Here is a 25391-nt window from a genome sequence, read left to right as displayed (position 1 = left end):
ACTAAAGATGGAGGAGAGTGGCAGTCTCATGGATCACATGAATACGTTCAACGAAATTTTGGATCAACTCCAAAAGGTTGGCATGGATATTGAGGAAGAAGATAAGGCCTTGTTACTTCTTACCTCAGTCTTTGATTCTTACGAAAGTATCGTGACGACCCTGTTGTATGGGAAGGACACTTTAGAATTCGAGAATGTGCAGTCTTCTTTGTTGGATCATGAAAAACAAAGGAAGACAAACCAAGATGTGACACAAGAAGCTACTTTAATTGCTCGATGTGAGAATAAAAGAGAAAAATAATTTGGCGGTGAATCTAAGGTAGGTGGTTCAAAAGCCAAGAAAAAGGGTGGAATTCAGTGTTTTGGTTGTCATGAGTTTGGCCATATCAAAAGATATTGCCCTCATCGGAAGAAAAATGATGAGAATGACTATGATAATATTGCTGGATATGCATCGGGTGGAGATATTCTCACAATCTCCAAAGGTAATAATACTTCTTCTCGTAATGGTTGGATTTTAGATTCTGGATGTGTTTCACAAGTTTGCTCCAGGTTAGATTATTTTGATACTCTCCAAAGAAAGAAGACAGGTTTTATGTCCTTGGGTGATGGATCTACTTGTCAAGTCAAAGGTGTTGGAGTGGTGAAAATCAAAATGTTGAATGGAGAGATTCGTTCTTTGGGTGGTGTGGCTTATGTCCCAAAGTTACAAAGGAATCTAATTTCTTTGAGCCAGTTGGACTCCGAGGGTTACCATTTTTTCGCTGCAGGTAGATTTTTGAAAATCATACATGGCGAAACGATCTTGTTGATGGGGAAGAAGTATGGTAATCTGTACCATTTGAATACCTCAATGGATTGGGAGCGGAAGGGGATCCAAGACTCAAATTATAAATGGTGGTGAGAGGAAAAATCCTGCTATGGGAGAGGGTGAATTGAGGCCCCTCTCGCGAGTCAACTAGATGTTGGACTCGGTTAGCTACACACGTTTATTTGCCAATTGAATCAATTGAAAACAAGACTGTATTGATTCGGGTGTGTAGTTAGGCATTAAGGTACTTGGTGGGAAAAGGCAAATGGAGTTTTTGGATGGTTTGCTATGTTTGCTAAAAGAAATATTCGCCAAGGTGGAGATTTGTTAGAAAATTGGCTTAATTTCTTTTAGTCAAGATCCTTATTTGGTGTGGAAAGTAACTAGCTTCCTACTTGGTTTCAGTTACTTGAAATAGTGGTCAAGTAAAGTCCTATTTAGCTAGAATTAGATGTTATTTCCTACTCTATTTGAGTTTAGGAATTAGTATTGGTTTCCAATTGTTATTTGGTTTTTGGCCAAGTAATGTTCTCTATAAATAGGTAGGTTGGCATACTACAAAGACACACAAGAAAGGAGTAAGAGAGTTCTTAGTGGGTGAGAGGGTTATACAATAGTTGGGGCTTGGGAATCAAGTTGTAATCTTATGGTGTTTTTCCTCTCATAATAAGAATAAGTTTCTCTCTTCGTGGATGTAGGCTTGGTGATTAAGCCGAACCATGTTAATTCTTGTGCGTTGCTTATCATTCGTGCTAAATATTATTTTTTATTAAATTATTGGTCTTTTTCTTTTTTCAAATAGTTGGCCTGATACCCTAACACGTGTGTAGTGTTTTTTATTATGGATACCAAAGGGAGGCTTATTGCTGGTTCACATAACAAATATGAGTTTGTACTAATCAATACTGATGAGATTGGAAGAGTAAGTGCGCCTCAAATCTGTCTTTCTTTATCTCTTGCTGTTTTCCTCTCTACCTCACACAAACGTTTCTTTTTTGTCTCAAATTTTGGTGTTTTCTTTGGTTTTTCACCTACATTTTTGGTTTCTGGAGTTTCCCCGTTGCTTTCTTTCTTTTTCTTTTGGAGACCTTCACTGAAGATGAGCTGAGGGCGCTATGTACTTCCTTGAACGAATTTGAACAAAATAGGCGTTACGTTGTCCCCCATGTCGTCCCTCAAGTATGGGACAAGTACGTGCAAGAGGTTAAAGAAAGCGAGGTTAGTAGATGGGTCCTAATCCTTCTGCTTTGTCGTTTTTTGTTTTTTCCCTTCTAAATAATAAATTATGCCTTCTCGATAGTCAGTTCACAAAAGGTGTTCTTCTGTTCTAATTTCCACGCCTTAATAACTCGGATGGATGATTGGTGAACAGGCTTTTGACGTTTTTACTAATCCGGGACCTACTCTGGGCTACAGGCTACCGCTCATAAGAGAGACAAAGAACTGGAAAAAAAGCTCATTGGGTTAGCTAAACAGGCCCTGGCAGAGGTAAATTTTCTTCCAGTTTTTGCGACTTTCTCTCTCTCTTAGAGTAATTACAGATGAGTTTCTAAACTAAAGTTCAAAATTTACTCTTGTAGAAGCTACCATTTTATGAATTCATGGCCATTGAGTGGGTAACTGGACATCCTTAAATGCAGAAAATCAAGGGTTAAATGCAGAAAATCTCACGAACCATTACAAAAATTACACGTTGCACCTTAAACTATTTTAATAGGCACTTTGCCCACTTAGTCAACTAGAAAATAATAAGAACATTAACTCCATCAAGATAATTGAAGAAATGATCAATTTATCCTTCATTAAAAGCTTATAAGTGACAAAAAAACATACCTTTTAGATAAAAAAAAATTGTCATTTTAAATTGATTAATTTTGAATTCATAATAAAATTCTAATTAAAAACATATAACAATAAAATATATGATCACTTTGAGTGACAATTAAAACAAAAGTAGGGGAAAAAAAAGAAGAGAGGGAAGAAATTCAATTCAAAAATCTCAACAACCCTATACTATACTACATATTTCAAGTTAGGCTAGGTAAGAATTTGAAATTTTCTTGCTTGACAATTACTACATATTTCCCAATCCTGCTTGACAATTACAACCCTATTTTACTATTTTATTGAAAATTCTAAGTCCAATATTTTGTTTTACTAATATGTGGGTTTTGATTTCGGTTCGGCATTGAATCTTTGTTGCAGCTATTGTGCTAAATTCATATGAAAGTTTTTTGGGTTCTACTCCAATTTATTCTTGTGAAGATTTCAAGTGAAATTTTACTGATTGTAGGAAGTTTTGGCATTATGATGCGTTTGGATTCTACTCCAAACGCATTACTGATTCTAGATTTTAAAAATTACAACAGTAGTTGCTCAATATTTCCATATTTTGCCCCTATTTTGACCCCAATAGCCTTAATTCTCATTCAAAACGAAGTAGTATATATATATATATATATATATGTTTTATGTGTTAACAAAATAGACTCTTTTGCTATGAAAGTAAAAATTAATCTATTTAAAGTAGAAAACTTTACCATCAAAATGATATTTTTGCCATTTAAGTTTTTTAATGGAGGATAAATTGATCATTTCATTAATTACTTGGATGAATTTTTTAGTTGACCAAAGATGTAAAGTGCCTATTAAAATATTTTAGATGTAAAAGCAACTAGTGTAATAGTTCGTGGGGAATTTTTTTGCATTTAACCCATAAATCAGCTCATGATAAATCCAACTTTACATAAACCGGAATGGTCGAATCGAGGAACTTGTCGTTATCCAAAATTTTATCCAGAAAAAAGTGGATCCATGTAATCTGGGCCAGGAAATATTTTAATTGCGAAACTATCGAAGAGTCATTAATTATACTTACACCACAAACTACGCAGATTAATAAACAACACGCTTTCGACCATTGCCAAAGCAAGAAAACAATTTCTTTAACATTTTTTCTTGGCCTAAATTTCTTGGTTTTCTTGATCAATGTGTAATTAATCTGTCGCAGGGAAGTTATTTGAGTATTATTCACGAGGGATCCAAATGAAATATTTGTTGCTTATTTTCTCACGAGTAAAATAATTGAATGAATTCTTGTTTCCTACTTTAAAACTAGTACTCCATTTGACATGCAATTTTAAAGTGGCTTTCTAAATCATATATCCAGTTCTTGAGAAAAGGGCTGAACTGGCTAACCTACTTATTTGGCATTGAGGATGACAGTAAAAACGTTGTAATCTACTTCTTCAAGTAACTTCTTTATGGTAATTACATGAAATGTTTTTGTTTTCTTAAAGAGAAAAAAAAAATCAACAAGTTACATTCTATTTCAGCAAATAGTAGAGAAAGCAGAAAAAGATATGGTCTGCTTGATTTTTCTAGTCCTGGCTTAATCCTCAGCATCATTCCATGGATTTCTTTTCTGTTGCTTAACATTTCTGAGAGCCTTCCAAACAGCACTGTTGCATTTGAAACCTGAACCCAAAGCAATTTGCCAAATTCTATCACCCCTTTTGATCTTCTTGTTAGCCTCCAAGTAAGCCAATTCATACCAGACACTACTGCTTGAAGTGTTACCAAATCTCTCCAGTGTCCTTCTTGATGCTTCCATATATTCATTGGTCAGATCCAAATTTTTCTGTATTTCATCAAGAACTTTCTTGCTTGTGGCGAGTATGCAAACGTGCTCAAATGCCCGCTTGTAGTCAGGGATATAAGGCTTGGACTTCTTCTTGAACAGCAAAGATGTGAAGAAATGGAATTGTTCAGACACAGGAAGGACTAAAGGGCCAAGGGTAGTTATGTTTGCTTTGAGTGCATGACCTCCAACTTCAATCACATCTTTGCTCACTGAGAGTCCTTTCTTACCCTCTGCATCTTCCTTGAGATGTATGCTTTTAAAGCTTCTGCTATCCATTGCTTTATGAGTCCGGACCAGCTGCAATGTTCAGTAATCTCATCAAAACAACTTTTGAACGTCCAAAGTATATCGTTTTTTCGGTAATTGTCAAGCAGGATTGGGAATTTGGAATCAAGATCAAAATTCATTTTTGGAAATAAGTACACAAGGCAGCCTTTAATAAAATTGAAACTAAACCTTGACTAATTTTATGGTAATCATGTCATCTGCTGCTCTATAATATTATGCTGTGATGCAAATTGATACCAACTAAAAATGGCATCCATAATGACCAGAAACGGTAATTAATTTTGTTGATTTCAACACTGATGGCAGATCAACATGGCAAATGGTTAGGACTTAGGCTAGAAAGGACTAGATGCATTTGACTTGAGGTGATTGAGGGCCACAAAAGACTCAATTTGACTGGGAGAACTTGACGAATTACCTGTTTTAGTTCATACTTAGAACGCCATCTATCAGTAAGATGATTGGAAAGCAAAATTGCGGCAGATCCCATACGAAAGAAGCAATTAGGGAGAAGCATATCGAGTTCTCTTCCAGCATACCAAGTGAAGGTCGTAGCTTCAATGCTGACTACCAATGCATATGATCCAGGATAGGCACTCAAGAGGTCTTTGGCAAGATCTATAGCTGTAACACCAGCAGCACAGCCCATTCCACCAAGATTGAAGCTTTGAATCTTATAGCTCAGCTTGTAGTGATTGATTATCATGGCTGAGAGAGATGGGGTGGGATTTAAAACTCCGCAGTTTACGATAAGGATCCTGATGTCCTCTGGGCGAATTCTTGTTGCAGCAAGGAGATTATCCACTGCTCCAAACATTAACATCGATGCCTCTTCCCTACCATCCCTTAAGGTTATTTTATGATCAGGTTGGAATATTATTCTTGGCAGGTATGTCTCATCGCCTAAGCCCGAATTCTTGAGCACACGCTGCTGAAATTCTATTGCTGCATCACTGAATTTTCCTGATCTTTTCGCCAAATCAGTGAATTCCTCCTTAGATATCTGCCAATGGTCAAGGAAGTAGTACCACATGTTACCATTTCATTATTCTATTATCATGTACAATGATATGATTGAAAAAAAATTAAATTTAACCTTTTCTAGTCTTTTTGAGGAACATTAAGTGAATGAAATAACCAATAATCAGCTATCATAAAGCCTGCTAAGAACATACTTGAAATGCTGAAGAAATTGTCACCAGAGGATTAGAAAATTACCTTGAGTTCATTTGGAGGACGATAACACGCAAAATCGACTAGATAAGTTGCACGAGGTGTTAAATCAAGATAGACATACAGAACTGAGCAGAAGAATACTAAGAGAGCAATTAAATTCAAGAAGTTAGTAAAATCCAGGAATGAGGTGGTCCAAGTTAACTTCCAGATTTGAGTTCCAAATGTGGCTAAAAGAACAGGAGCAGCCACACAATATATGCCATGGCTTAGAAGATAGCCGTAACCAAGCTTCACATATTTCAAGTTCACAGAATTAAGAAAATCCGGCAGCCCTCTCCTGACTTTGACACGAAAACTAGGAGAACCAGCATACGGACCGGAATCCTCGACACCCCAGTTCACGATTTCCGGCGAAAGATACTCTGCGTTCCTCGCCATATATAGTATTTGAGTACTTAAAAATGATAATGCATTAATTTTGTTCAAAGCCAAAGAAGTACTGGCACCAACCAGGTTGATTAAGTAGGGAAAGTCCAAGAAAACTCAAATAAAGATATATAGAAGAGAATTCATGAGAATGGCGTTTAATTCTAAATTTCTGTGGTATAACAGAAAAAAAAGTGTGTTTGTCTGCATGAAAGCGTGGGAGCAGCGGATTTATTGCAGAGCAAAACTTTTGCTGGCTGGATTGCATGGAAAGGAAATTGAAATTCGAGTTGCACTCCCTTTGTAATTTACGTGTTGAATCGAATGAATGATCTAGTGGATTTCCCTTTTGGGTAAAATGTCTCCTGATTTTAGGATCTGATCAGAGATGCCACGAAGACATTAATCAGGCAACCATATTCATGGACAGGATATCCAAGGTGTAATGGACGAAAAGCTCATTCTGTTTCCTCTCTGTTACTCTTTTTCTTTTTTTGGTTTTTCTGTCTTTCTTTTCTAATCACTGTAAATTTTTTTTTCATCCATATCAAGAGTATACATTGGAATTTCTTAATGCACTGTAGGTAGGATAGATTCTTGTAGTTAGTTTTTGGTTGTGCTGACAGTTAATATGGCTTCCAGTTCAGATTGTTAACTGCGTGGAACTATTAATTATTAATATTATTCTGGTTTTAACAAAATGTTTACTTTTACTTGAAAATTTTAATTTTGGTTTGTAACTAATATTTCTTCACCACTTCTAAATCTACTAATAATACATCACGTACGTGACTATTAGCCAAGATATAACATCTTTTAGATGCTAAGATTCTATTTTTTTTTTTTTTTTTTTGTGAAATCTTGATTGTGAACACCATGACTCATGAAGTTTTTGCCGCAACGGATCTTCTGTTCCACACTCTGTGTCATTATCTGTCTCACTTTTTATTATATTGCTATTTCTCCTTCATAAACATCATGTTTTAGTTCTTTTTTGTTTCCTTATGATTCAATAACTATTAATTCAGTAAAAAATAAATCTAACAGCTTCAAAAAAGCAATGTATAATAGAAAATTAAAAAATACAGCAGAAAATGCATAAAAGATCTCATTTTTTATGCATTTTGATTTTTTGAGTTTGTTAAATTTTGTGTATTACTAAATTAATAGTTATTGGATCTTAAAGAAACAAAAAAGAACTAAAACATGATATTTATGAAGAAGAAATAATAATATAATAAAAAATGGGACAGAGAATGACACAGAGTGTGGAACAGAAGATCCGTTGCGAGTTTTTGCCTTTTCTTGATGATCAGTTTTAGTACAATTGGTGGATGTGATCAAGTCATAGAACATTGCTCCCTCCACGTAATTAACCACTTACCAATGATACGTGGTAGTATTATTAGCATTCTACACCTCAAAAAACTATATAGCTCTTAGACCCGCTTACTGCATATTGGTAGAAGATTTTATGGCCTCAATCATATGGATATTAGACCCTCTAATCATATGCATATTATCATTTAAATTCAAATTTTAAATTTATGAGGGTAAACATGCATAAAAATAAAAAAAAATATGAACATCACAATTAAATCATTATTTTTAAAAAGTTAGATTCTCGAAACATGATCAAATACTTTATGGTGCAAATACAAGTCATTTGGGTTTAGTTCCGAACCTCTGGGCTCAGACGGAACCACGTCGAAGATAGAAAGGTAGATTCAAGTCTTCACTTCAAGAAAAAGAAGAGTGGCTTTAGTCAGGAAGAAGGGATTGAAACTTCCCATGCACATAATGTTGAGAGAAATGAACATAATATGGGGGGAAAATGTAGGGGAGATCGATATGATTCATTAATTAATTCAACAGATCCTCAAAACACCTAGCCTTTTCCAGATTTGCATGAAAACCAGCTTTTGCATGGAGGGAAGAAGACAACTTCTGATTTGATATCGAATAGCCTGAACTTTTTCAATATAAGACTAATATTAAGTTCCTACATATCTAAAGTCCAATGCAGAGAAGGATAATATGAAGTTTTAATCTCACAAACATTTAAGCAATAGTTTCTCAAGAAGAAGAAAGCATGCACTCTTTCCTCTAAAAGCTCATTGAAGGAAATGTCGTGATCCTACAAACTCTCCAAGGGTACAGTTCAACCACAAAGCAAAAACAGAATGAAACATTCAAATCACAGTATGACAAGGCAATCTTGGAGCGTATGCAAAGAAATGTTAATTTTTGAAAAAAAAAAATGTTAAAAAAAGGCAAAGAAAAATAATAATAAGCTCCTAAGGACGTAGACAGAGCTTCACTTAGTTGCAACCTCCATTTCTATGCTTTCAAGTGATTATTTACAAAGGCTGATCAATAACTGGTACCAATTCTTTTCAAACCTAGACAACTACATTAGCAGTAAAGAATTGGTTAATCCTGTGTTTAAAATCCTCATCTGTCCTTCCATAATCTACAGTAAAATTCAAACTCATCGACTACTTTTAAGACCCAAATGAGCATACCTGTCATAACATAAGCAAAATCAATGTAGCCATAAGATCCAAAAAGAGTACGATTCTGTTGAAACGGCGTGTCATCCTTCTTCTCACCAATAACTCCACCAGTCAGCATGAAAAAATTGAACAAGACAGGGTTCAAATCCTAGTTGCCAAAAGAGACGTAAACATCAAAATAGCAACCAAACAGCCATACTACTCAGGGAACTTATGGTCGAAGTAGTTCGTGTCTCAAGAATTTACTAACCTGGTCAAGCATGATGTGGGCTGCTGAAAGATCACGGACCAAATATGTAGGCTGATAACCATGCAAAAGTTCCAGAAGATGAGCAAGTCGAACAGCTACTTTGATTCTGTCAAGCCATTTAAACTCTCCTAGGAGCGTATGCAAAGAGATTGTGACATGAGTCAAAATGCACAAGTTGTGGCCAAAAAAATGCACAGATCCCTGTTCTATTGCTCCTATGTCAAATGCAATAAGCTACATGAGCCTAGTTCAAAATTATGCAATTTTTAGGTAGTTCAGGTATGCTATTTAACGGCATTAAAATGATTTTTTTTCAATATCCTATCTTCAACTTTTGAGCACTAAAAGTCCCCAGTTATAACTTTTGAGGCTTAGCTCACGTAGCTTCAAAAAGAATCGATGGTTAGATTTTCCCCGTATGACCACTCCCCAAGGTATCACATTTTTAAAATATCAACACAAATACTAAGATAGGGTCCAAATAAAGGCAAATGTATACCTTTATCAACAAAGTTGCGAAGTGTATTCATGGACTTAAGATCATAAACAACGCCCAGCATCTCCTTTTCATCAACCTGACAAAATGCCATCAACACTGGCAAGTTGGAAGTGGTCGAATTATGATGCTTCAGAAGAGTTATCTCGTAGTGCTAAAAGCACAGTAACTTGTGAAATTTTCCAGAAGTTGACACATTGTCAAACAGCTGATATTGAAAGGAAATTGATGAAGAATAGAAAGCAGAGTAACATACATTAAAATTCCCGAGAAGATCTTGATACAAAGCTTCCACCCGATACTTAAAATTCATTTCAGCAGCTTTTACCCACACCTTAACCGTAACATCACGGGCTTCAAACCCTTTCCAATCTTGAGGAATCCTTCCATGATACAGTTCGCAGTATTGGGCCTTGGCAATGTGATTGTTATAATGACTAAAATTATCCGTGAACAATTCCAGGTCATGGTGTTGAGAAGCATGATTTGTGGAACTGCTAACAGATTGCAGCAGTTAGTTATTCACTTTGCTATTCTTAGGCAATAGATAAGTCAAGTACGTGATATGATTCTGATTGTAGGATCTTATCTCTAGCAGATTTTTTTCCAGATTTTCTCTAATTCTGTTTTCTTTATGCTATATAAAAGCATGGCTTATGCCTCAATAAAATCAGACTTCTGCAATACGTATTCACTCTTGCTCTACCTTTTTCTGCTCTAATACCCAACAAAGTGGTACCAGAGCTCTCATCTTGAGGGATCTGTGAGGATTGAGAGAGTTTAAACACTTACCCTTATTACGATGAATCCAGAATTTTCCTCTACTTATCAACTTGGACCTCCCATATTTGATGGAACAAATTATCAAATGTGGGCTGTCAGAATGGAAGCGTATCTTGGTGGAAATGATTTGTGGGAGGCTGTAGAGGATGATTATGAAGTACTTCCTCTTCCAAACAATCCAACAGTTGCTCAAATGAAACACCATAATGAGAGGAGACAAAGGAAATCGAAAGCCAGAGCAAGTCTATATGCAGCTGTCACATCCACAATCTTTACCAGAATCATGACGTTGAAAACGGCGCATGAGATCTGGAATTTCTTGAAGAAAGAATATGAAGGAGATGAAAAAATCAAAGGGATGCGAGTGTTGAACTTGATTCGTGAATTTGAGATGCAGAAGATGAAAGATTCAGAAACTATCAAGGTCTATTCCGACAGACTCCTTGACATAGTCAATAAAGTAAGACTCCTTGGTACTGATTTTTCTGATTCTAGAATAGTTCAAAAAATTCTAGTTACAATCCCTGAAAAGTACGAGGCTACAATCGCGGCCTTGGAAAACTCAAAAGATTTGTCAAGTATCACCTTGGCAGAGTTGTTAAATGCACTACAGGCACAAGAACAAAGAAGGCTGATGAGGCAAGAAGGATCGGTGGAAGGTGCCTTTCAAGCCATATCACAATACAACAACAGGGGCAAGAACAAGAAAAACAACAAAAAGGTGCCTGGAAATAACAAATCTCAAGTATATCCACTTTGCCCTTATTGCAAAAAAACCAATCATCCGCAGAAAAGGTGTTGGTGGAACCCAAATGTAAGATGTCACAAATGTGGTCAGTTAGGGCATGTGGAAAAGATATGCAAGTCTCAACAGCAACAAGAAGAAGCCAAGGCTGCTGAAAATCAACCTCAGGAAGAGCAATTGTTTGCAGCTTCATGTTTTGCTACTAATAGCTCCATGGAAAGCTGGCTTATAGATAGTGGTTCTACAAACCACATGACTTATGATCGAGAACTTTTCAGAAAGCTTGATAAAACTACTACCACTAGAGTCCGGATTGGAAATGGAGCTTACCTTGCTGTAAAAGGCATAGGAACAGTGGCAATTGAAGGGTACACAGGTTTGAAATTAATTTCTGATGTTTTATATGTTCCAGAAATTGATCAAAATCTTTTGAGTATTGCTCAGTTGTTGGAAAAAGATTATAAGGTGCTATTTGAAGATAAAAGCTGCATAATTAAAGATCCAGAAGGAAGAGAAATGTTCAGAATTCAAATGAAAGGCAAAAGTTTTGTTTTGGATCTGATGGGAGAGGAGCAAGCGGCTGTACACAAAGAAATTAACGATGCAACGCTTTGGCATAAGAGATTGGGCCATTTTCATCATGCTGCTCTGCTGTCAATGAAGAAAAACAACTTAGTAGAAGGTATGCCAGAGTTAGATGAAGAGCTTCCTACATGTGCTGCTTGTCAATACGGGAAGCAATCAAGGCTTTCTTTTCCCCAAAGTACAACTTGGAGAGCTACACATAAGCTGCAATTGATACATACAGATGTTGGAGGACCTCAAAAAACACCATCTTTGAATGGTAGTAAGTTTTATATTCTCTTCATTGATGATTACACTAGAATGTGTTGGATTTATTTCATGAAATTCAAATCTGAGGTTGCTGACATCTTTTGGAAGTTTAAAGCGTGGGTTGAAAATCAAAGTAGTTGCAGCATGCAGGTGATCAGGTCTGATAATGGAACTGAATATACCTCAAAAAAATTCAACAAATTTTGTGAAGATGCAGGCATAGAGCACCAACTGACAGCCCCTTACACTCCCCAGCAAAATGGAGTGGTAGAGCGTAAAAATAGGACTCTTATGGAGATGACAAGATGCTTGTTGCATGATAAAGGGCTGCCAAAGAAATTTTGGGCAGAGGCTATGAACAAGGCAATTTTTTTACTAAACAGATTGCCAACAAAAGCTCTATTGAAAAAGACGCCATTTGAAGCATGGCATGGCTACAAGCAAAAATTGCTTTATCTAAAGACCTTTGGTTGTTTGTGTTACTCTTATATTCCTCAGGTTAAAAGAGACAAGTTAGACAAGAAAGCAGAGTCGGGGATTTTTGTAGGCTATTGCTCATCTTCAAAGGCCTACAGAATCTACTCACCACAAAGCAACAAAATAATTGTGAGCAGGGATGTTAAATTCCTTGAGTCAGACAGCTGGAGTTGGGAAAATGAAGATAAATTTGAAATGCAGGTAGAGAATGATGATGTCGATGAAGAACCTGTTAGAGGAACCAGATTACTCTCTGATATTTATCAGAGATGTAATGTTGCTGTTATGGAACCTGCAGGATTTAAAGAAGCTACAACTGATCAGAAATGGATAGTTGCAATGAAGGAGGAGCTCAAAATGATAGATAAAAATCAAACTTGGGAGTTGGTGGACAGACCTACACACAAAAAGGTGATAGGTGTCAAATGGGTTTATAGAACCAAATTAAATTCTGATGGTTCTATAAACAAGCACAAGGCAAGACTCGTCGTTAAGGGATATGCTCAGATGTTTGGAGTAGATTTCTCCGAAACATTTGCTCCAGTTGCCAGATTGGATACCATACGAATGTTGTTGGCTCTTGCTGCACAAAAGGGCTGGCTTATACATCAATTAGATGTTAAGTCAGCTTTTCTAAATGGATACCTGGAGGAAGAAATCTTTGTGGAGCAACCTGAAGGATTTGCTGTTCAAGGAAAAGAAAATAAGGTGTATCGTCTAAAAAAGGCATTGTATGGTTTAAAACAGGCACCGAGGTCTTGGTACAGCAGAATTGATGCACACTTGATGAACTTAGGCTTTGAAAAAAGTTTGAGTGAATTTACCTTATATATCAAAAAGGTTGATGGTGAAATACTTGTGATATCTTTATATGTTGATGACCTTCTTGTTACAGGAAGCAGCAAGGAGTTGATTGATAAGTTCAAGAAGGAGATGGAAGATGTCTTTGAAATGACTGATATTGGTATGATGTCATTCTTTCTTGGTATGGAGATACAACAGAAGCAAAATGAAGTGTTTATATGCCAGCAAAAGTATGCAAAGGAGGTCCTGAAAAAATTTAACATGGAAGGGTGCAAATCAACTGCGACTCCAATGAATCAAAAGGAGAAGTTTTGCAAAGAAGATGGAGCTGGAAAAATTGATGAAGGGCTGTATAGAAGCTTAATAGGCTGTCTAATGTATTTGACTGCAACCAGGCCAGATATCATGCAGGCAGTGAGTCTGTTATCAAGATACATGCACTGTGCTAGTGAAATTCATTTTCAAGCAGCAAAAAGGATTTTGAGATACGTTAAAGGTACTGTTGATTATGGAATAAGGTACAGTCAAGTTAAAGATTTCAATTTTCATGGTTTTTCTGATAGTGATTGGGCTGGATGTGCTGATGATATGAGGAGCACCTCAGGTTACTGTTTTACTTTTGGGTCTAGAATTTTTTCATGGTGTTCAAAGAAGCAGGATGTCATAGCTCAATCCACTGCAGAAGCAGAATATGTAGCTGCCGCTGCTGCTGTGAATCAAGCACTATGGATAAGAAAACTCATGACTGATCTACACATGAAACAGGAAGATTGCACTCAGATATTTGTTGACAACGAGGCTGCAATTTCTATTTCCAACAATCCAGTGTTCCATGGCAAAACGAAACATTTCAAGATAAAGCTTTATTTTTTGAGAGAAGTGCAAAAGGAGGGAGAAGTGCAGCTGATTTTCTGCAAAACAGAAGATCAAAGTGCTGATATCTTCACAAAGGCTCTTCCCAAGGAAAGATTTGAGTTCTTGAGGCAAAAACTAGGAGTATGCAGTTCCAAAACCAAGGAGGAGTGTTGAGAAGCATGATTTGTGGAACTGCTAACAGATTGCAGCAGTTAGTTATTCACTTTGCTATTCTTAGGCAATAGATAAGTCAAGTACGTGATATGATTCTGATTGTAGGATCTTATCTCTAGCAGATTTTTTTCCAGATTTTCTCTAATTCTGTTTTCTTTATGCTATATAAAAGCATGGCTTATGCCTCAATAAAATCAGACTTCTGCAATACGTATTCACTCTTGCTCTACCTTTTTCTGCTCTAATACCCAACACATGGACTATGCTTCACATGGTACTACAAACCTACAGACACAAAAACACCAAGAACAAAAACAGAGTACTATAAAATGCATCAGAAAACCCAAAATTTCTCAATATGGATTAATAACAACGTTGACAAGTTTCAAGGAGTCCGATAAGAATCCCAATCATGGCAATTTCAGGTCAAATTTTGTCAGTGTTTCTTTCAATTCGAACCCAGTAATACTGGCAGAAGTACATTAGTTTCTCATAACAAGAGGATAATCAAAAGAAGTAAAGAACTAAAAGGAAACCCTAACCCTGAGAGGAAACAAGAAATTCGCAATGAATCAATCCCTTCTTTACTGGTAAACTAAGTTACATTCTTGTGTGCGCGTTGGTTTGTTTATGTGCGTTCTTCCGTGCGTATGCGTATAAGAGGGCTTGCAAGGAATCAAATTAACAATTTTACGTACACAAACTATAACAGAATAAATTATACTATTAAATGATAAATATCCACTTTCATTTTATTAAATGAATGAGAATAACAATATTATATGCACAAGCAACAAATGATAAATGTCTACTTCATTTTATTAAATCGATACCATGAATCAAATTAACATTATTATGTGCACAAACAATAACAGACTGACTCACATTATATGAGATTAACAATAATATATACACAAACAATAAATGATAAATGTCCATTTTCATTTTATTATATTGATACAGTGAATCAGATTCACAATATTATGTGTACAAACAATAACAAACTGACTCACATTTTAAAAAGATATTATATGTAATATTAGTGAATTATTAATTTATGCTATGAATGGGATCAAAGTTTATGTAAGGTTTTCAAAAAATTTATTATCATATTGTTTCTATTAAAATTATTGATTTAGCTCATTATCCGAAGTTGAGATCGAGAAAAATTATTATTTAGTAGAAATAATTAATTCATCGAGTACTAGTGTATAAAGTTTTTATTGTATTTCAAGAGTTAAGACGATCATTCATCCGGATAGATAAATTTGGTAAAAATGTAAAGTTGGACTTAGGTTCCGTTTGATAAAACTGAATCTGAATTCTGAAGTCTGAATTCTGAAATCTAAATACTGAAACAATTAATTTGCTGAATTTTAAGCACAGAAAAAAATATATGAATGTCTGAATTTTAATGCTAAACCTATTTATATTGTTTGATAAATATTTATAGCTGAATGCTTAATAAATTTAATTTGACAATTTTACCCTTATATCCTTTCATTCAAAAAAGAAATAGAATCTATGATTTAATTAGTTTAAAATTGTTAGGTATGAAAATGACAATATTTATTTTTAAATCAAATTAATATAAAATGTGAAATATATTATATGAGGAGTATAGAGAAGATGTGAAAGTCATTAAAAAGGGAGAAAATGGAAACTAAAAATCGTTAGATAGAGAATATTATATTGTTTAATTAGATAAGAATTTTGAACATAATTAACAAACAAGGGTAGATTTGGTAGATAAGATAAGGTAGCTGAAGTAATTCTATTGATTCTTATCAGAATTAAGCATTCAGTTAGGATTCTTGTGCTGAAAAAAATACACACAGGTTCAGCACTGCTTAACAAATTCAGCAAATAGATTTTCATTTATCAAACACTCAAAACATCCGAATGTCTGAAAAAATTCAGATTTTGCACTTTTTTATGTTATCAAACAGACCCTTAGTCAACATTGGAAAGAATACATGCAAATTCTTATTCAATGAAAACAGTGAAGGACAATCAAAACCGTGATTAACATGTTAGTTACAAGAAAACAGTTATTAAAAACTTCAATACAAATAGTAATAAAATTATAATATAATCACAAGCATTTCGACAGCAACGAAGTTATCATAGGAAGAAGAAGTTAAAGTTCGATGATGATGAATAGTACATCCTACAAAATTGAATCAATTGTAAATGAAATTAGAGAAAACCACTCTAAGAATACCAAAAGTCCAGCATATAAAGCTATTTGAAACCAATGTTTTGAAACTCAGACCGTTAATTGAACCGGTAAGATGTTCAGATTGAGTTTCAATCGATTGGACCGATTAGTCCAATGAATTTTTTTAAAAATAATTTATATAAATATATATGCACAAAATAAGACATGTAATGGATTAATTTAAAACTTTAAATGATGAAAATTTTAATATTTTCAAAGAAGTTGGATTTTCACAAATATTTTTTTTAATTATAAGTTGAAACAAATAAATTTCATCTCAATCTCAATTGTATCTACCAAAAAAATAATTTTAAATCCACCCAAAAAATACCATAATATTATGAAATTATACAAAATTCACGTCTATGGTAATTAGACATTGTGAGTTTAAATTTTAATTCACGTTTTTGAGATTTAGAGATTGCAACTTAAAAAAAAAAGAAGTTAGGAGTTAGAAGGAAGTCAGGAAAATAGAAAATATAGATGCAAACTTAATAAGAGGCAAAAAATGAGAGGAAAGTATGTGGTTTGTGGCATTTAATAATTAGTCTTTAGGGTTAAGGAAAATCCATTCTTTTTTTAAATTTTATTTTTCAATTTAATAGACAAAAAAAACTGCCGGTTCGCACGGTTCGAATGATTCGTACCACTTTTTAAATCCAATCAACCCAAAGTATGAATCAAACCAGAGCTATGAACAGCTTACGATTCGATCGGTCGAATCGATTGGTCTTGTCCAGTTTTCAAAACAATGTCTAAAACTATACATAAAGACAATCAGACATTGGATATTATTTTTTCTAAATTTTTGTTGATCCCTAATCAAATTTATAGACTAAATAAAAGAGAACAAAAAATGAACAAAATAAGAATTAGTAGGAGATTTATCTAACATTAAAACCAAAATAAAGCATAAAAAATGACAATAGTCGTGATTATCACAACAGATGGAGATGATGGTAGGCAAAAATTTGGAAGAACAAATTAGAATGAATATTTTCAAAGGATAAAAGAAATAGATGAAGTTTATTTTCTTCTTTTTCACCTTTAAGAAAGAAACTAGAAAATGTTAGAATATTCACGTCGAATATTTGAAGATGGCATCGATGGAATATAAATAGCCTCTAAATACCCAAAAAACATATATTACATATGTCAAAAGACTTAAATAGGGCGGAAAACTTATCAAATGCCATCCAAGTCTAATCCTAAACCAAGCTATTTGATGCATAAAAAGTTCAGTAAAATAAATGTACAAATAACGTGATAACTAGGATGAAAAGGTAAAAAGGGAAAAAAGCTCAAATATAATCATGTTGGATGAGACAAAACAAGTCAAAGCGGCCTCAAAGAAAATTTTTAAATTAAGAAAACATAAGAAGGGACACAAATGACCAAGAATTGCAAAATAACTGGATCAATCAATTGAATTTCACCATTCATAATTCTTCTACGCTTTAAGATATATAAAATAATGTTTAATATAACAACAAAAAGGAAAAAAATTTCTAAATTAGAGATAAATATGTAAGAAACTAAAAAATCAAAATATATTATACTCCATAACTAGATTACTTGTTGATAAAGATATTTCAATCGTAGTTAATGCCATGAAGATTAAAGACATATTGGTTATACACAAACAAATTTAAATTTTATATTAATGTCCTTTTGTGTTTGACATAGTACCATATTGATATTTGAATTAGTTGAATTTTTGGACTCCGGCAACAAAAGTAGAATATGTACGAATTAGAACAAAAGTAAGAAATATAAAAGAATTGACTATGAAAACTAAAACTTTTTAAATATTATGTCATGACCCTTAAATATTTTAAAATATATTTATGAGCTCCTCTTACAATTTTGATTATAACTACATGGCACATACAAAAGTATGCTTACCTGATAATTGATGTGGTTTGAGATTCAGAGTAATTATTTAAATATCAAATTAACATCCTATAGTTAAAAATAAGGGAAAAAATTAGAAACTTGTAACAATTCTTTACCTGGTGATATTTGAGACCTACAGAAATATTTAATTAATGGATATCAATGTATTCTAAAATGAGTTTAAAATATATTTTTTGCAAAACAAATAACGAATGATTATGTAAGACACAATATATTTATTTTTGTGAATAATTTTTATACTAAATGTGCATCTCGTCACAATCATGATAAGTCCAAATCCCTTAAAAGAATTTCCTTGAGAGTAACTATTGAAGGAAGAAGGAAGAAAATACTAGTAGCTGCATCAAAGAGTTAAAAGCAAGCAAATGAAATTACAAGTTCCAAAACAGCAAATAAATGGACTCTATACATAAAATCCATTCGTAGACGATATAGATTCCTTCTGGGGATCTGCATAACCCCACCATTTGAACAATATTTGGATGGTTCAACTGAGGCATCCATTCGACTTCATTCAGACAAGTTGTAGGGTAAAGAATTTAGATTTTATGTATTAGTAGTTTGCATGTGTGACTAAATTACGTGGATACCAATTGGGTGATTGTGTATGAATCATGATTCTTTGAGAGCTTTACTGCAATTGACATTTCGTTCAACTCATGATTATTATTGGTAGGGACATGTCCTCTGTAGACTCGTCCGTTTTTCCCCTCCCCTAAGTAGACTTCAAAATTGCCAGTATAGGCATTCAGTTCTTCTTTGGTGAAGTTGATCATGTTGCCCTGATTTTTTTACTTTTGCTCCTGGAATGGGATTTGTTAACCACACCAAATCTTCAATTGTCTAAGTATTTGCAGCATTAATCACTAGTGTTGAAACTTTTAACCAAACATAAAACTCAAATATAAATGTAGCTTAAATTACTGTGAAGTGTGAAAAAAGAAAAGCCATAGTTAAGAAAGAAAACTAGTACACAATTCTGATAGTCATGATAGTCATCAACATAGAGGCTCTAGAGGACTAAACTGGACAATGAAAATGGGGAGTGAGTTCTTAAGCAGACATATGCCAAATAGGAGATAAGGATTTTGGGGTTTTGAACTGAAAGTTCAGATTCTCAAAGGAGTTTGCTAGAAGTTTCAATGCACTTCACCATTTTTCACCATTCTTTTAGTCTTCTCACATGGGATCAATAATTTGCACTATGTTATTCTTGAGAAATATTTTTTACAAGTTAAACTAGGGTTGCAGCACATGCGAGCTGCTCGACTCGAGCTCACGAGTAGCTCGGTCAGCTGCTCGACTCGAGGTCGAACAATACCAAACTCGAGGACCGAGCTCAAGTCGAGCTCGAGCAGGAATAATATGTGCTCATGAGCTCGATGAGCTCTAAAGAGTACTCGCGCAAATATTTAATTATTATTTTAGGAATAAACAACTAACTTTTTTGGGTTGCTTGTTTGAAATAATTACGACCATAACTAGCTTCGTTATAAAATTTGTGAAGGTTGAATGAGTCATTTAAATAATCGAGCTCGAGTACTGCTCGATCTCCAACGAGCCGAGCTCGAGCTTGAAATACAATGCTTCGAGTCAACCTCGAGCTCGAGCACTGTGTATGGACATCGAGCTCGAGTTAAAACACAAAAAAAAAAAAAAAGAATTCAGTTTTCCACTTCTGGGCTTCAAATTCCACTGTCTACTTTATTTCCAGATTGGCTTCAGAAATACTTTATCCATGCCTAAGTTCTCTTACATGAGTTTGCTATAACAAACTCACTCAGCTAAAAGTCCCTTAAACTTCAGCTACAAGCCTATAGCCAATCCTATTTTACACAAATTGATAATCTAACATGGAGCAATTAGCAAAAAAAACTAGTGTAGGTATATTTGGTGTAACCAATGGCCGCCGTTAGCCACCATAAAGGCCTTAAATTTATTTGTCAGGGGAAGTTCAAGGGTTTGAACCTTGATTCCCATCATTTATCACTTAATACATGATTTCTTCTAAATTCAACAAGTGCTTCGATCACTAGTCCAATAGTGGTTCAATTTCCATCGATTCGAATAGTTCACTTGAATTTGTATCCTGAAGAGGTGATTTCCGAACCGATGAGCTGCCTCGGATAACTGGAGTGTACCCTTACTTGAAGAGGTACCTACACCAGGATCACCTGCTTGGATTGTTAGAGGTGGGGCTAGGTCTCCCGGTTTTCCTCCGAAAATTAAGTTAGTCTAGGGTAAAATGTGAGAATTATGTAGGAGTGAGCAAGCTTTTGTTACCAGAGATTCGTTCCTTTTCTCAGTGAAATATTCTGCTATTTATAGAGGACAATTTGGAGGGAAGGACAGAGGGCAGCAGACAGTGCGTCAGAGGTCACGTCCACTACTGTTCTGTTGTCAGGTCCTTGGACAGGACTTCGATTGTAGTTGATCATAACACTGCCCCGAGGTGACCGCAGGATGATAGGGACACCTCGGTCATCAAGATGCCGGTTAGGGCCGAGGTGGTCATGACGGATGGGACCAATGTTCCGGAGTAGGATGCGACCTCGGTTCATCCGAGTCGGAATGACCATTCTCATATCCCTTTCCCTATACCTGTCGTGTTGTGTAGTGTCAAGAAAAAAAAGATACATTTTTTTAGCCGAGATCAGTCCAACTCGATGTCATTAAAAATTTAGAAGATTTTATTTTTCCTGTACGGACCCACATCATGTTACTTGCTTCAGCAGTCAATGAGAAATGAATATTCGGGACGAAGACGGAATTGAATATTACGAAGACGGGACGAAAACGGAAATGGACAAGTACCTGTAAACGTCAAGCTCCTTTACCGATCAAAGAAAAGACGAAGCATTTTCAGTCCATTCTCGCACGATAATCGATTAAATAGGACCTATTAGCGAAAGAGTTTTTTTCTCCCCTTACAGTAACAATAGACTTTTTTTTCCTAAATAATCACTGTAAATTTAAGTAATTAAAAATAAAAAAACAGAGGATCATTGCCTGTAGCTGTCATCAGCTTTGTATTGGAGAGAGTTACCCGGAGAAGAGCAAAGCTGCTTCTTTCCCTCTCTCATATATCCAAAAAAGGGTCTAAATCTGTATAGGAATGGGCGCGGGTCGGGTACCCGTTTCGTCCATTATTTGGTTAATCCGATCTGCACCTTACGAGTCAATCATTTTCTAATGCTTACTTGCCACGTATATCAGCGAGTACTCGATTATAAAATATCCACCAAATGAGCAAGCTTTTGTTACCAAAGATTCATCCCCTTTCTCAGGGGAATATTCTGCTATTTATAGAGGACAATTTGGAGGGAAGGACAGAGGGCAGCGGACAATGTGTCAGAGGTCACGTCCACTATTGTTCGGTTGTCAGGTCCTTGAACAGGACCTCGGTTGTAGTTGATCATAACACTGCTCCGAGGTGACCACAGGATGGCAGAAACACCTCGGTAATCAAGATGCCGGGTAAGGCCGAGGTGGTCACGACGGATGGGACCAATGTTCCGGAGTAGGATGCGGCCTCGGTTCATCCGAGCCGGAATGACCATCCTCATATCCCTTTCCCTATACCTGTCGTGTTGTGTAGTGTCAAGAAAAAAATAAGATACATTTTTTTAGCCGAAATTAGTCCAAATCGATGTCATTAAAAATTTAGAGGGTTTTATTTTTCCTGTACGGACCCACATCATGTTACTTGCTTCAGCAGTCAATGAGAAATGAATATTCGGGACGAAGACGGAATTGAATATTATGAAGACAGGACGAAGACGAAAATGGACAAGTACCTGTAAACGTCAAGCTCCTTTACTGATCAAAGAAAAGACGAAACATTTTCAGTCCATTCCCGCACAATAATCGATGAAATACGACCCATTAGCGAAATAGTTTTTTTCTCCCCTTACAGTAACAATAGACTTTTTTTTTCCTAAATAATCACTGTCAATTTAAGTAATTAAAAATAAAAAAACAGAGGATCATTGCCTGTAGCTGTCATCAGCTTTGTATTGGAGAGAGTTACCCGGAGAAGAGTAAAGCTGCTTCTTTCCCTCTCTCATATATCAAAAAAAGGGTCTAAATCTGTATAGGAATGGGCGCGGGTCGGGTACCCGTTTCGTCCATTATTTGGTTAATCCGATCTGCACATTACGAGTCAATCATTTTCTAATGCTTACTTGCCACGTATATCAGCGAGTACTCGATTATAAAATATCCACCGAATGAGCAAGAATTTGTTACCAAAGATTCATCCCCTTTCTCAGTGGAATATTCTGCTATTTATAGAGGACAATTTGGAGGAAAGGACAGAGGGCAGCGGACAATGTGTCAGAGGTCACGTGCACTACTGTTCAGTTGTCAGGTCCTTGGACAGGACCTCGGTTGTAGTTGATCATAACACTGCCCCGAGGTGACCGCAGGATGGCAGAGACACCTCAGTCATCAAGATGCCGGGTAAGGTCGAGGTGGTCACGACGGATGGGACCAATGTTCCGGAGTAGGATGCGGCCTCGGTTCATCCGAGTCGGAATGACCATCCTCATATCCCTTTCACTATACCTGTCGTGTTGTGTAGTGTCAAGAAAAAAATAAGATACATTTTTTTAGCCGAAATTAGTCCAAATCGATGTCATTAAAAATTTAGAGGGTTTTATTTTTCCTGTACGGACCCACATCATGTTACTTGCTTCAGCAGTCAATGAGAAATGAATATTCGGGACGAAAACGGAATTGAATATTATGAAGACGGGACGAAGGCGAAAAAGGACAAGTACCTGTAAACGTAAAGCTCCTTTACTGATCAAAGAAAAGATGAAACATTTTCAGTCCATTCCCGCGATAATCGATGAAATTGGACCTATTAGCGAAAGATTTTTTTTCTCCCCTTAAAGTAACAATAGGCTTTTTTTTCCTAAATAATCACTGTAAATTTAAGTAATTAAAAATAAAAAAATGGAGGATCATTTCCTGTAGCTGTCATCAGCTTTGTATTGGAGAGGGTTACCCGGAGAAGAGTAAAGCTGCTTCTTTCCGTCTCTCATATATCCAAAAAAGGGTCTAAATCTGTATAGGAATAGGCGCGGGTTGGGTACCCGTTTCGTCCATTATTTGGTTAATCCGATCTGCACCTTACGAGTCAATCATTTTCTAATGCTTACTTGCCCCGTATATCAGCGAGTACTCGATTATAAAATATCCACCGAATGAGCAAGCTTTTGTTACCAAAGATTCATCCCCTTTCTCAGTGAAATATTCTGCTATTTATAGAGGACAATTTGGAGGGAATGACAGAGGGCAGCGAACAATGTGTCAGAGTTCACGTCCAATACTGTTCAGTTGTCAGGTCCTTGGACAAGACCTCGGTTGTAGTTGATCATAACACTGGCCCGAGGTGACCGCAGGTTGGCAGAGACACCTCGGTCATCAAGATGCCGGGTAAGGCCGAGGTGGTCACGACGGATGGGACCAATGTTCCGGAGTAAGATGCGGCCTCGGTTCATCCGAGTCGGAATGACCATCCTCATATCCCTTTCCCTATACCTGTCGTGTTGTGTAGTGTCAAGAAAAAAATAAGATACATTTTTTTAGCCGAGATTAGTCCAAATCGATGTCATTAAAAATTTAGAAGGTTTTATTTTTCCTGTACGGACCCACATCATGTTACTTGCTTCAGCAGTCAATGAGAAATGAATATTCGGGATGAAGACGGAATTGAATACTACGAAGACGGGACGAAGACGGAAATGGACAAGTACTTGTAAACGTCAATCTCCTTTACTGATCAAAGAAAAGACGAAGCATTTTCAGTCCATTCCCGCACGATAATCGATGAAATACGACCCATTAGCGAAATAGTTTTTTTCTCCCCATACAGTAACAATAGACTTTTTTTTTCCTAAATAATCACTGTAAATTTAAGTAATTAAAAATAAAAAACAGAGGATCATTGCCTGTAGCTGTCATCAGCTTTGTATTGGAGAGGATTACCCGGAGAAGAGTAAAGCTGCTTCTTTCCGTCTCTCATATATCCAAAAAAGGGTCTAAATCTGTATAGGAATAGGAGCGGGTTGGGTACCCGTTTCGTCCATTATTTGGTTAATCCGATCTGCACCTTACGAGTCAATCATTTTCTAATGCTTACTTGCCCCGTATATCAGCGAGTACTCGATTATAAAATATCCACCGAATGAGCAAGCTTTTGTTACCAAAGATTCATCCCCTTTCTCAGTGGAATAATCTGCTATTTATAGAGGACAATTTGGAGGGAAGGACAGAGGGCAGCGGACAATGTGTCAGAGGTCACGTCCACTACTGTTCAGTTGTCAGGTCCTTGGACAGGACCTCGGTTGTAGTTGATCATAACACTGCCCCGAGGTGACCGCAGGATGGCAGAGACACCTCGGTCATCAAGATGCCGGGTAAGGCCGAGGTGGTCACGACGGATGGGACCAATGTTCCGGAGTAGGATGCGGCCTTGGTTCATTCGAGTCGGAATGACCATCCTCATATCCCTTTCCCTACACCTGTCTTGTTGTGTAGTGTCAAGAAAAAAATAAGATACATTTTTTTAGCCGAAATTAGTCCAAATCGATGTCATTAAAAATTTAGAGGGTTTTATTTTTCCTGTACGGACCCACATCATGTTACTTGCTTCAGCAGTCAATGAGAAATGAATATTCGGGACGAAAACGGAATTGAATATTATGAAGACGGGACGAAGGCGAAAAATGACAAGTACCTGTAAACGTAAAGCTCCTTTACTGATCAAAGAAAAGACGAAACATTTTCAGTCCATTCCCGCGATAATCGATGAAATTGGACCTATTAGCGAAAGAGTTTTTTTCTCCCCTTAAAGTAACAATAGGATTTTTTTTCCTAAATAATCACTGTAAATTTAAGTAATTAAAAATATAAAAACAGAGGATCATTGCCTGTAGCTGTCATCAGCTTTGTATTGGAGAGAGTTAC

The 25391-nt window shown here is 35.9% G+C and overlaps 2 protein-coding genes across 2 annotated transcripts; both read right to left on the bottom strand.

The window, feature by feature from the left end:
* Window positions 1-4030: 4030 nt before the first annotated feature.
* LOC113691801 (3-ketoacyl-CoA synthase 15-like) lies at window positions 4031-6417 on the bottom strand. The gene is made up of 3 exons (XM_027210100.2): window positions 5961-6417; window positions 5161-5745; window positions 4031-4751 (listed from the first exon to the last, which is right to left on the bottom strand). Exons 1-3 carry the CDS (start codon window positions 6354-6356, stop codon window positions 4203-4205), a joined length of 1530 nt encoding a protein of 509 aa, XP_027065901.1. The 5' UTR covers window positions 6357-6417; the 3' UTR covers window positions 4031-4202.
* Window positions 6418-8746: 2329 nt separating this feature from the next.
* Window positions 8747-9751, bottom strand: LOC113693453 (probable serine/threonine-protein kinase PBL1). Its single transcript, XM_027211990.2, has 3 exons — window positions 9610-9751; window positions 9111-9238; window positions 8747-9008 (listed from the first exon to the last, which is right to left on the bottom strand). Exons 1-3 carry the CDS (start codon window positions 9698-9700, stop codon window positions 8799-8801), a joined length of 429 nt encoding a protein of 142 aa, XP_027067791.2. The 5' UTR covers window positions 9701-9751; the 3' UTR covers window positions 8747-8798.
* Between the last annotated feature and the right edge of the window lie 15640 nt (window positions 9752-25391).

This window comes from Coffea arabica, chromosome 6e, assembly GCF_036785885.1.
Source record: "Coffea arabica cultivar ET-39 chromosome 6e, Coffea Arabica ET-39 HiFi, whole genome shotgun sequence".
NCBI classification, from domain to species: Eukaryota; Viridiplantae; Streptophyta; class Magnoliopsida; order Gentianales; family Rubiaceae; genus Coffea; species Coffea arabica.
The sequence above is the reverse complement of the archived record's forward strand: the minus strand, read 5'-3'. Positions and strand labels throughout refer to the sequence as shown.